Source organism: Penicillium bovifimosum (assembly GCF_028826915.1).
Source record: "Penicillium bovifimosum strain IBT 22155 chromosome Unknown utg000005l_segment0_segment0, whole genome shotgun sequence".
Lineage (NCBI taxonomy): Eukaryota > Fungi > Ascomycota > Eurotiomycetes > Eurotiales > Aspergillaceae > Penicillium > Penicillium bovifimosum.
The window spans coordinates 115491-127981 of NW_026622714.1; the positions used below are offsets into that span (position 1 = coordinate 115491).

Below are 12491 nucleotides of genomic sequence, written 5' to 3' on the forward strand. Positions count from 1 at the left end.
AACCCGAGTCTTATATCATTTTACAAAGCATTGGCTTAACAAACATTCTCAGCCTCAGCCTCGATGCCAGGCTTTTCGCCCGAGACCGACTCGATAACGGCAACATGGAAGAAACGCAAGCGGGACCATGAGGAGCCAAGGGCTCTAGCTCGTCCGTAAGTCTCACTGTGGATTCTTGATCAGCTAGTTGATACATTTATACTAATGAAACAGCAGCACACCCTTTATATCATCATCCTTTCGAGTGGATCGACCAGAATACGACAGTGGCTGCTCACTGCCTTTATCACGGCACGCCGACGGAGCAGACATTTCATTCAGACCCCGCTGCCTCCCTCGCAAGCGTCGACATATTCAAAGCCCATACCTTGCACTAGCAACCCACCAACATCAGCATCAACACCAACCATCCCCCAACCACCTCTCCCCGAACACATACAGCATCGCAAACCAAGACCCCTACTCACCCCCGGTCTCGCCAAAGACCCTCGTGCCACTCCACTACCCAACTCAGCAATCGACATCCCCTTCCGCCCTCCGACCCTGTCATATCTGCCACCGTCGCCCAACGACTCGACAAGTCTTAAACGCCTACGCCGATTGCGATCTCTGCCGCGAGCGGGCGTGCTTCATCTGCCTTCGCCAATGCGACAGTATCACCTGCGGCGGAGCATTCGGACAGCCCAGGGACGTGGAAATGCACCTGCAAATGAGCGGGGACGAGGATGCATATGATGCGAGCGAGATACCCCGACGAAAGATCTGCTCCAGCTGTGCTGTCGAGGACGTGACCCAGACCGGGACGGAAATCGTGCGTTGTCTTGACTGCGCGCGTGGTGCGAGCTCGGCTTGGACTGCGACAGCGATTCCGTCTGGCTGGACTTTGGATGATATGACAGATTGACTGACGACGCGATGCAATATTTACCACGGCCCTCGGGTTGTTTCTGCTACTCCTGAGTGTGGAGTGGCTTTTCGGAGTTTGATAATACTAATGGCTGGATGGATCGGGCTAGACTGGATGGTATTCGACTGGTGGACATTATTCTGGTGCATTTCAGTTTGCGGCATGGCGATATATAGTGATATCCTTTTTTTCTCCTTTCTTCGATATGCGTTTCTTCGGCTTTTCGTTGGCATGCATCGAAGCATATGATACCAGTAACGTTCTCTTATACATACTCGAATTCAAATACTAGGTTGAGCGTATGTGAGTAAGAGCACATAGCATGTAAGGGACAATGCCCGAGGTTACTTAGGACTTGGATGGCAGCGAGGATATGAAGCGGTATATGATACTCCAGACCAATATACGGTTCGTCTAGACGAGACCACCAGGCTCAATCTACACGGGTTAAAACTGAACAGCCGCAATGATTTCAATGTAGAGTCAATGCAATGCGACACATATCCGGCCAAAAGAATAGGACAAAGGGTATAACCAGATCAAAAGCCACTATTCAATCAAAACCACAGCCAACAGCTCCAATCTCCACCCCCAGTAGCTCGGTAGCACCGATAGCTTCCTCTCTACCTGCCAAATCTCATCTGTGCCCCAGCAAAGTGCCAAAGACCACGCATATACCCCTGATACTCAACAGCCTCTCCATCCCCAGCAAGGCCATGACTGCGTTGACCCGTGCAGTACATTTCCGTCAAACGGATCTGCCAAGGCGGGTATCCATCAAGCTTGAGGAAAGGTCCAAACACCAGCAGGAGATCCGGCTCAGGCTTGAGCACGGTGTCTCTCGAAGACGGGTCCAGAGCCAAGGGCTGAGAGGTGATCTCGCTAATTTCAGCGTCGACCAGCTCCTGCGTGATATCGTCCGGGGAGAGCTTGCCGTTCTGGCTCATTTCCGCCAAGGTCTTGGTGAGATCGACGATGGTTTCACGGCCGTCTGTTGAGGAGAGCAGGAGGATGGTCAGAGTAGGATTGTCGGGCCTGAAGGCGTTTTCGGCGTGGTAAACTGGGTGGTGAGGGGCGAAGAGTTGCAGGTTTGGTTGTTGGGAGGGGGTGCCGTAGTACGAGGCCAGCTTGGTAGTGATGATCTGGTGCAGGGCTGGGATGCAGGATTTCAGTGTACCTGGAGAGAAGTCTTGTCAGTATACTGGATATCAGACGAGGAGGGAAATCCGGTTCATACCCGTCTTTTCGTATACACTGAGCTGCGGAATGCCCGCACACGAACTCCAGGCCGCCAATTCAGCGACCTCGTCCATTAATGCAGCCAGAGCATCGTCTTCCTTGCGCAGCGTGAGTATCGTGCTCAAATGCTGCGGCAACCGCTTCAGTCCTCTCACATCCTTCCGAATGAGCTCGGGGGTGCGGTGGTGGTGATAGACGATGGCGAAAATACGATCGACGACGGCGTGGTATGCCTGCAGCAGGCGCACCACAATGCCGAAGATAATATGGGTCAGTGCATAGGTGAGATGGTGCAGTTGTGACTTGAGAAACGCGCGGATAGGCTTTTTACGCGGTGTCTTGCGGCGCTCGCTGGATGCAGTCGAAGCTCGAGATCGGGCTGGCTTTGACGGCAGGACGGCGGGGTCGGGGAGGTAGGTTTTGAGAAGAGCTTCACGTTCTGCGGCGTTGAGTTTTGTGCCACGGGCTCGGAGGTCTTCGCGCAGGATATCGCGGTCTCGTTGGGAGACCATCGTTGCGAGTTGGGTGGAGGAGGGAAGTGGAGGTCTTGGATGTTCTGGTACAGTTATGTCTTAGGTTCATATGGGGGTCGCCTACAGGCTATACCACAATGTTAGAGGAAAGGATCATGTAGATATTCAAACCTGTCCTCTAACTCCTCTTCTTCAAGTCTATAAATATTCGAGTCGGCTTCGCCACTGATGCCAGATATGTGCTGCCTAGGACCGACGCGGAAGTCGGGAGCCGCTTTTCATGTGAAGAATGGGAGAATCCATACTTATACTAAGTACGCAGTATAGTGTAGCTTCAACTTATAAAAGATGTTGAATGTCTAATGTTTAGATCAATTCTCGTATACTGCGTAGACAACTACTGTGTACTCCGTACTCCGTATCCTACAAGGCAATAGTGCGTGGTAATAGTAAACGTTAATCCGTGGAACCAACCTCAGTTCCTCCGAGGCTCCGACACCAACTCTGAAGCTTCCCCGGATTCCTCATCTTCTCCAGCTGTCCCTAGGAAGGAGGTCCGATTCTCTAGATCTGCAGACAATCCATGTCTGTCAGCTATCGATCATGATGGACAATGCATCCATAATGACGAACTCTGCCCGCACTGTGTTTCCCCAAGGGCCCAGCTTCAGTCTCGATGACTTCTCCAGTCGGGATTTCATTGTGAAGGAATTCATTGAAGCCCTCTCCGACACTGCCATCTCCAACCGTCGCTCCGCAGCCGCAAACACCGGCGCCTCAAACCAACCATTCGACCCTAAACCCCTCATCCGCACCTTCGAAGCCGCCCAACGCCGCCTGAGCGAGCTCTCCGGAGACTTGGAGCTTCGCGAGAATGAGCTTTCCGCAGCGGTGCGACGCGCCGAAGCGCAACACGGGCAAAACCTCGCCACACTCGGTCAAAAGCTCCGTCATACGATTGAAAACTTCCAACAGCTTGACACGTCGCTGAATGGACCCGGCCGCGAGAATCCAGGAGGGACAGGGAATATGGCCGTGGAGACAGGAAAGCGTTTAGAAGAATTGGACAGACAACGACGCCGGGCTTTGGATGCCCATTTCCTCATCCAGTGCTGGGACGGGGTGTGCAATCGGGGCGAGATCTCACTACTGGAGGGGCTGCGTCGGTCTGGCACGGGGGAAGCCAAGGTGCGCTCTGCTCATATTGCGCGCCAGCTGCTGCGCATCAGTCAGCGGCTGGATCCTCAGAGCTGGCAGGAACATCGCTCTCATTCAAATGCTGGTTTCGGAGAAAGCGCCTCGTCTGAAGATCTCAGCGAGAACAATGCGCCGCGGCGGAATACACGGGAGATCATTGAGAAGTTCTCTGAGACTCTGGAAAAGGATCTGCTGAAGCAATTTGATGACTTCTACCGGAAAGCCAACTTCGACGGCATGAGAGACTGCGCGACTGTGTTGCAGGATTTCAATGGCGGTGCCAGTGTCATTGCGTTGTTCGTCAACCAGCATCAGTTCTTCATCGATCATAGCCAGCTGGTGACGGAAGAAGTCGGAGGTGATCCAGAGTCGTGGGAGAGGCTGGCCGATCCGGACGCTGAGCTTCCGGGTGTTGAGTCTAGTCTTCAATCGTTAATCGACGAGGTCAAGGTGGTGGTTCAAGAAGAGTCTGCTATTATTCGAAGGGCCTTCCCTTACTATGACCAAGTCTTAGGGAAGTTCCTACAGCGAGTCTTCCAACAATCTATCCAGCAGCGGTTAGAAATGGTACTCGAGAAAGCGGCTGGTGTTTCGTCTCTGGCATTCTTGCGTTGTCTACAAAGCTCGCGCGGCTACATCAGTGCTTTGATCGAAGATTTAAAATCGCATGGGTTAACCGAGCACCCCGAGCCTGTGTCCTCACAGACAGCCGTGTTGCTAGATCAGCAGCTAGAGGACCTCTTTGTCCCTTACTTCGTGGGGTCGTCTTACATCGAACGCGAGAAGCGAACGCTAGAAGAACTTTTCAACGCGGTTCTGTTTAGGTTCACTTCCTTCCATGCCCGCCGCAAGAAGGCGGCGACAACTTTCATGGCTTCACTATCCCGAGCCGGATCAGAATTACTTTCGACTACCCGAGATGCATTTATCAACCGGCTAGACTCACCAGAGGTCTCGCCCTTCCAACGCAAAGTCCTACTAAACGTAGCGAAGATAGGGAATATCCAGGAGACTACGCGATTGACCGAAATCAGGCTCACAGATGAAGATGGGCAACCAAATCTCAGCGACGCCAAGCGGATGCTAAAGTGGCTGGCTGAAGCCGTGGGCCGCGGGCTAGAGCTCAGTGTCAACAGCGATACTCCCAAGGACGTATCGGCCTTGCTCAATCTGCTTCTGCTCACAATGGGGGAGGGATACGTCGATGTCTGTCTGGATGCTGCTCTGGAAGCGGCTACGTCGCAGGAATCCGGCAAGGCCGAGCCTGATTTCTCCTACCTTTTCACGACTCGGACTACGATCAGTATCACCACTCTCATGGTAATGTGTATCCATGCGGTCCTACTGCCTCTCTCGACGGCGAGCATCACTACTCGACGGGATATGGAGAAGCGCACAACCCAGGCGACGTCGCGCATTGAGGACAAAGTCAACAATATTGAGCAGAAGACTATCGACGCCACGCTCGCCTGGGTCAGCCGGTTGCTATCTGGTCAAAAGAAGAATGACTTCCGGCCGAGAGAGAGTGAGAACACTGCTTGGCTGGAGATGCTTCAAACTCCGGTATGTCGATATCGAAAGCTCCTGCTGTTAGGAACGACCCCTTTGCTAATCCCAACAGACTTGCGCTTCAATTACCTCATTCCTCACCCGTCTTCACAACGTCGCCCGAACATCCCTTCCCTCCAGCGGCGCCAATGTGCGTCAAGTGCTCACTGAGATAGCACTCGGAGTCCGCGGTCTGCTACTCGAGCACTTCAAACGGTTCTCCGTCAGCGGTCCGGGGGGGTTGATGGTTACCAAAGACATGACGCAATATGCGGACCTCTTCAAGTCTTGGGACATTGACGAGGAGACGAAGGGCCCCGGTGGCGCGCTGGACGTGCTTCTGGAAGTGGGCAGTCTCTTCGTGATTGGCGTGGAGGCTCTGCGCGAACGAATCCGTGGCGGTGCAGCCAGCGGGACAACTGGTGGGGCTGGACGCAATGCTAGCCAGGAGGGCAAGTTGAGCGTGCAGGAGGTGCGGGCTTATGTCTCGCGCCGCGAGGATTCGAACACTTTTGCCATGCAGCAGGTTCTTAACGCCCTGTGAAGGTAGATGAGGTCATTGGGTCTGGGATTCTTATACCCTGTTTTTGGTTTTCTGTTTGATTCGTGGGTGTCATTTGGTATGAGGTATAGACCGGCGTAATGATAATGCATGTATGCTATATTGTAGTCTCGAGCCTGTTGAGTACGTTTCCTTCTGTTTGGGCCCTGATGAAGAAGATCCAGATTAGGTAACTATGTTCTAAGATTTACTAGTTAGTTAGGTACCGGCGAAACACAGTGCACATGTTTCATTATAGCGGTCAGAGAAGACTTCAAGCATCTCTTCCATGACGCGAGAGATTCAGTCAACATCTCTTCCGCAAGTGTACGAAGTATCTATCCGCCAGGTTCCACATGATTGAACAGATGTAACCATGGGATTTATCCGACCTCGACCATGGATCTGGTACCGCTTTCAAGTAGGACTGACCAGTACCAGTCAGCAACGGCGACGGCTTTCAAACAGCTAAACCTTTCAGACGAGTGTCAGGGACAGGCACATATAACACTTTCGATCGCGGAACTGATGGGAACCGAAATCCTCTGATTTATCGACTCAGGGGTGATGTCCTTTCCCATGCCAACGCGAATCCTCGGGTAGTTCCCAGCAGTTCTCCGATGGAAAGTGTTATACTTGTGTACCAAATCTTTCGAATCTAGCATGTGATACTCCATTACTAGCAGGGTAACTCATTGCTCTTGACCAACTGTCAAATTGAATATCTGAGATGTTGAATAGCTGGATGAAAGCTCGACTATACACAGACTGCTTGAAACTTGGCGGTACCCCGAGTCTCGCCTGGTCTAAACCTGATGATGGACATGGACTGCTGCTGGACCTTTCAGTCCATCTACAATTTGATAGCAGACATATTCACCCTCTGACAACGTTTTGAAGCCGTTGCTCTATCGTTGATCTTCGTTAGTATGAAGATGAAATAAAGCAGGATTCGGTCCATACATCAATTGCTGAGAAATGCACAAAGACGTCCTTCGACCCATCATTCGGAGTGATGAAACCAAATCCTTTAGACTCGTTGAACCATTTGACCTGCCCACAAGATTCTTTGGCGGCCAGTGCGAGTGGAACGCACAATGCGACAAGGCTGAGTTGGGAGAGGAACTTCATGGTGTTGCAGGATACAGACACGAGAACGGTGACTGATGAGAGCGGGTTGTTATTTATAGTGAAGGATCAGGAGATGGAAGTCTCCTGGCTGGGTGATCGAGATACCTTTTTATACTGCGTGGGACAACAATATGCGTAAAGGTGAGAGCGCTCAGCTCCTCAACCAAGTGACGGTGTGACCTCATGATCCGCACTAACGGGCTAAAATAGTAATGATTGGCGTCGCATCTCAATAATGCAAGGCCTAACTCGATCGATCTACATCGATCTGCATAGATCTACATGCAACAAAGATGCAGTAGACTGTAGTACTCACTCCCTACTCCGTACAGTACAACTGAGTGCCTCTGGCTCCCAATATGGGGATCGGAACGTAGACCATGTATACGTTTGGTTGCTCGAGTAGTAATAATGCGCTTTATAGGACCTGTCCTGAATAACAAGAAAATAAAGTGGAAAGCACCAGGATGCATTCCATTCCATTTTCAAGTTTTCAAGTCAAAGCAGAAGTGGCTTATTGCAGTAACATGCAGATGATCTACGGCCAGCGATGGTAGTGAGCATATCCCCGAGTATCTCCGAGAAGTAATGGAGAGAACTTGGCCTCACCTCTCCAGGGGGGATATCTCTCTTTGCCCAATCAGAAATTAATTCAGGTCAAGTTCCTTCGGAAAGACTCGGTGTGATGACGGAACGACTTGCTAATATGAAGTTCGATGAATTGGATCGAGATACTGTGAAATTGATAGGAAGGGAAGAAAACTCAAAATCGGGAAATTCTCCCACCTCACATGACTTCCCAAGGTTTCGCATAATCACATGTATCCCGTAACCCTAGATACTCCGTATATTCTCTGAGTCTCTCCATATTTCGATGTCATCCATAGTAATCACTTACATTTGAGTTGGTTATCTTCTACATATTGTGGGAGAACCGCACTATGTGGTGGAATGGGCGGTGTACGGATTACACAGCATTTGTGACATAAGTCTTCACCACGTGGATAGGCAACCACACACACTTCTACGGTCATTAGTGACCTCTCAGTAGTTAACTATCAAGTGCTAGGATGGCCATGTAGGCATGTACATCGTAGATCAAAGAACATGAGAAATGACTCTACTTCGTCCTTGGAAGACGATGAGGCTTTTGTGTGGCTGAACGGGCCGGAACTCTATTCCCTGTTAACTCCAAGTCTCCAAGTCCGAGTAAGTTAGTATCTAAGATCTTTCAGATTTGTTCGTACTGTAGTCTGTTATATTCTCCTGGATTTCTCTGATGGATTGGATTGGTACGCAGTACATTTCTCCTCGACAGAAATGTTGACCCCAAAGTGCAACAGTTGGTCCTTCGGTACACCAATCCCAGCTCGGGAGTCGGCATTCTCCACTACAATGACGACTCTGCCAGACACCACACATCGTACCGAAGACCAGCAATTGGGATGACATGGACTCATGGAGCTACTGTACTAATATTAGTCCACCCAGCAAGGAATGAAACATGTCGATCTCGAGTTGAATCTTCGGTTCATAAGGCGGGTGGCTGAAATCTCTGAGAGTGCTCCACTGCGTAACTTGGCCGAGCAAATTAAGAGGCGTTGCCTAGGGACTGGTTCAGGTACGCTGCTACTGTAGTTATTCTGGAATCTTGCAATGTTGCAACGTCCGAGACACTCGGACCAATGACTGTCTTCTAGAATCTATAGAATGACACCGGCCCACAAATATAGCTTAAGGCCTAGAGTAACGTCTCGGCACACGGCTCCGATTGGACATGCATTCTTAACCATCCCCATACTCCTGTGCCGCTCGCACTGGACCGGAGATTGTTGCACTCCCAATCGAGTAGATTTCACGGTAGGAACCGTGTAGAAACATGGTCTGGATGCCATGTACCACTCCTCTCCATAGCAACACCATCGTGGGAGCTGAGTCTTTGTCCAAACAGTACAATGTATGTACGAATGACGATGTTTTTGCCACTCTCGGCAATATCAATACCTTGCCAATTGCCAGCTTTGGCTCCCAAATGTACTAATAGGCCCCATCCCTTCCCCTCTTTCTCTCTTGGCTCCATCGGATCTAGATGTAGTCTTGCAAGGAAATAGACACACACCGGGCCATGACCCACACTGTGGTCTTAAACAGGATACTGGTTAAGTAGAGATTTCAATTAGAAGACCCATCTCGATAAATAGAAGTCATGCCCTCGAATTCTCTTTGCCCGTGGGATAAACAGTCTTGTGCCGGGTGACTTAGGTTGCCGTCCGTTCTTTTCAAATACATATACAATGGCAGACGATAATATCCGAGACTCCATTGTGGAAGATGTCCTCATCCCCAAGGAACTACTGACAACGGCCAAATTCAACTCGCCATGGGAATTGGCCCGATGGGAACAGTCACTTCCCGACAACAATCGTATATCTATACCGGCGCCTCGCCCTCGCACTTCTTCCAATCGGCCTCTTAGTCTCTCTGCCTTGCGAGCAGTAGCAAGACCTCGGTCTGCAATTCGGCCCCGTGGATGCAGTGATCCGCCTAATTTTCAAGGTATGCAGTTCAATCTTCCATAGATGGCCAAGGATTGGATAATTGAACCACATCGAAAGGAATACCATTGTTTGTACAGTGGTCTATTCCAGTAAGCTAATTGATCTCATTTCTAGGCAATCCATTCGATTACTTTGCAAAGCCCGCTACTTACGAGCCCGCTTCTCCAATCCCGGAGAAAGAACCCATAACGCCTGTCCAGAATGCATTTCTCAGTCCACCGCCATCTAGCAATGCTAGCTCTCCTACCATCAGCAGTGAGCAAAGCAGCTTGCAAGAAGTGTACGAAAAGGCCAAATTGAGAGGGGTGGCTATTCAACGGAAGCATTGGGTACGGCTCTTGTTTGAATATAGCATCTATCTATTCCTCGTTCTCTTTGTCTACTTCGTCCTTGTTGGAATGCCACTGTGGAAAGGCGCCGTGTGGTGGCTTTACTACGTTATTCGGACCAAGTTCGTCATCCAAGGAGGATATGCAATTACCATTGGTCTGGCTGCACTGTAAGTATCGTCTCGGCAGTCGGAAGTTCCAGCCCTAACAAACCCAGATACGCATTCTGCCCTCTTATGATTCTCTTCGAGAAAGATCCCCAGCCAAGTTCGGAAACCGCACCACAATCAGAATCACCAGACCTGGAAGGAAATATGTCAAACGTTGAATCAACTGCCCTGCTCATCCCCTGCTATAAATCAGCAACAATCATTGAGCCCACACTCAAAGCAGCCCTGGAGATCTTCCCGAAGAAAAACATCTTCGTCATTGCCAACGGCAACTCCAAAACCCCTCTTGACAACACAGAAGAAGTCTGCAAACCCTATGGTGTAAACCACCTCTGGGTGCCCATTGGCTCCAAGATCGTCGCCCAGTTTGTAGGCTGCTACGCGGCTAAAGACTTTGAAAATGCAGTCCTAATTGATGACGACTGCCTCCTGCCCCCGAATTTCCCAGTCGTCAGCGACAGGCTGAAAGGCACAGTCAAGTGTCTCGGATACACAATCAAAAGCGTCGGCCCCAACTCCTCCAAGGGAACCTTCTGTCAACAGGCACAAGACCTCGAATACAAGATGTCCGGCATCCAGCGCGCATTCTTTGGCAAGATCGGAAGTGCGACCTTCCCACACGGTGCAATCTCACTGTGGAATATCGAGTTCCTGAAGCAGACGTTCCATGAGCACCCCGGCTTCTCCGTGTCGGAGGACTGGTTCTTCGGCGATGCATGCCGTCGTCTGGGTGGGCGGATTACCATGTGTTCGCAGGTCTTTGTGGAGACCGAGACGCCTGCTTCGGTGTTCTTCAGCGGTAGTGGCAGCCGTGGTGGGTTTGGAGAGATGACTATCTTCCAGCAGCGATTTAAGAGGTGGAATTTCTTCTTCGTCGTGGGCATGTACTACGATCTCAAGTATATCCTGACTAGTTGGAAGCTTGGGTGGTGGGAGTTTGGTGCGAAGTTGTGTGTGTTCCAAGAGGTATGGTCCTTTCGCAAGAGATGGATAGATCTGTCGTGATCACGAGCTCACTTCTTTTTCCAGGTTTACGAAACTCTCATCTACCTCTTTGCGCCTTTCGTCCTCCCCATCTCCTTCGTCGTACGCCCGTCATTCTGCGGGATGCTCTTAGGCGTGACGATCGGGATGTACATCATCAACGTGATCATTTTCAACGAGATCCATCTCCGTCTGAAAAGGGAGCGGGTGGACTGGAAAGTCTTGCTGTTCTACTATACCTTCTATAAGATCGCATTAACGGTGATCAACGTGTTCAGCTGCTACTGGTCTCTGTACAAGTATGCGCGATACTTTGCACAGCGGCATCCGAAGGTGATTGAAGACCGGGATGCCGTGGAAGTGCTTCTTAGTCTTGAAAAGGACGAGAAAGAGAGTGAGGACGATGTGATCCCGCTGGATGGGGTTGGTGCACTGGGACGGGGATTGGGGAGGAAGTTAACTCTGACGAAGGTCAAGACTGGGAAGAGGATGTCAACACTGTCAACGTCGGGAGGATGGATTTGAGATGGATTTGTAATTATTGCTTACTGATAATGACGTATAACTAATGACAGCCCTGGAGTGCCTGACCTATACGCAGTATAGGCTTTTCGCTTTGTTTAACTCCAACACTCAGGGTCTGTCTGACTTCAATACCAAGTTCGAGGGCATTGACCAACCTGTCTTCGAGGAGCATTACGAGGATTCTGGGCTATCATCGACACAGCGCTACACCAAGAGAGTATTGAGCCGAGCTGCATCGACCAGGCGTTTGTCCCCATCATGCCACATTGACAAGAATAGCGCAGAATGATCTATCATCTCTGACTCGCAGGCACGCCTCCATGTGCCACGAGTGCTAGGGCCTGCTTGCCCTCGTTTGCTTTATGCCAAGATGAATTAGCTCGATGTAAGGAGAAGAAGGGATGAGATCGGAGAGAAGTGTGCAGATGGTTCATTTCAAGCGATGAGCATTGGAATGCAATTTTATGCACTGGACATTGGATTATGCCGATCATATTTCAACTGTCTCTCTCTAATAAGCCCATTGATCTAGTTATTCAAGTCCAGTCAAGGTAGGTCACTTGTAAGGGTTAATTTATGGCCGTAGTATCAACTATCTACTGTAATAGTTCGCAGCTTACTCTTCAGTAAACAGTTTTGGCAGTATTGTTCTGCTATTGACGTGGTAAGACAACTCATGGACATACAACACATCATGTACATGCATGTATGTTAGTACACACTTACCCACACTGGAAGGGGCTAACAAAAGCAATTCATTGGCTCCTGCTAATCTCCGGGTTGAAATCTCGACTCGGTGAGGAATCGTTCGAATTCAATTTAGTTGACTTTGCTATAGATCATTCTTCGATCGTTTATATCTTGCATTGGATATGAGCTGTCATCTAAG

General features: G+C 50.2%; 4 protein-coding genes across 4 annotated transcripts; 3 read left to right on the forward strand and 1 right to left on the reverse strand.

Moving 5' to 3' along the window:
• Positions 1-63: 63 nt before the first annotated feature.
• Positions 64-904, forward strand: N7515_005212 (uncharacterized protein; the record flags this gene model as incomplete). Its single annotated transcript, XM_056665956.1, has 2 exons — positions 64-155; positions 322-904. 2 exons carry the CDS (start codon positions 64-66, stop codon positions 902-904), a joined length of 675 nt encoding a protein of 224 aa, XP_056519552.1.
• Positions 905-1530: 626 nt separating this feature from the next.
• Positions 1531-2658, reverse strand: N7515_005213 (ditrans,polycis-polyprenyl diphosphate synthase; the record flags this gene model as incomplete). Its single annotated transcript, XM_056665957.1, has 2 exons — positions 1531-2084; positions 2145-2658. 2 exons carry the CDS (start codon positions 2656-2658, stop codon positions 1531-1533), a joined length of 1068 nt encoding a protein of 355 aa, XP_056519553.1.
• Positions 2659-3222: 564 nt separating this feature from the next.
• Positions 3223-5908, forward strand: N7515_005214 (exocyst subunit SEC10; the record flags this gene model as incomplete). The annotated part of the gene is made up of 2 exons (XM_056665958.1): positions 3223-5379; positions 5438-5908. 2 exons carry the CDS (start codon positions 3223-3225, stop codon positions 5906-5908), a joined length of 2628 nt encoding a protein of 875 aa, XP_056519554.1.
• A 3422-nt stretch (positions 5909-9330) lies between these two features.
• On the forward strand, positions 9331-11602 carry N7515_005215 (uncharacterized protein; the record flags this gene model as incomplete). The annotated part of the gene is made up of 4 exons (XM_056665959.1): positions 9331-9592; positions 9709-10093; positions 10141-11059; positions 11123-11602. The coding sequence occupies 4 exons, from the start codon at positions 9331-9333 to the stop codon at positions 11600-11602; spliced, it is 2046 nt and encodes a 681-aa protein (XP_056519555.1).
• Positions 11603-12491: the final 889 nt, after the last annotated feature.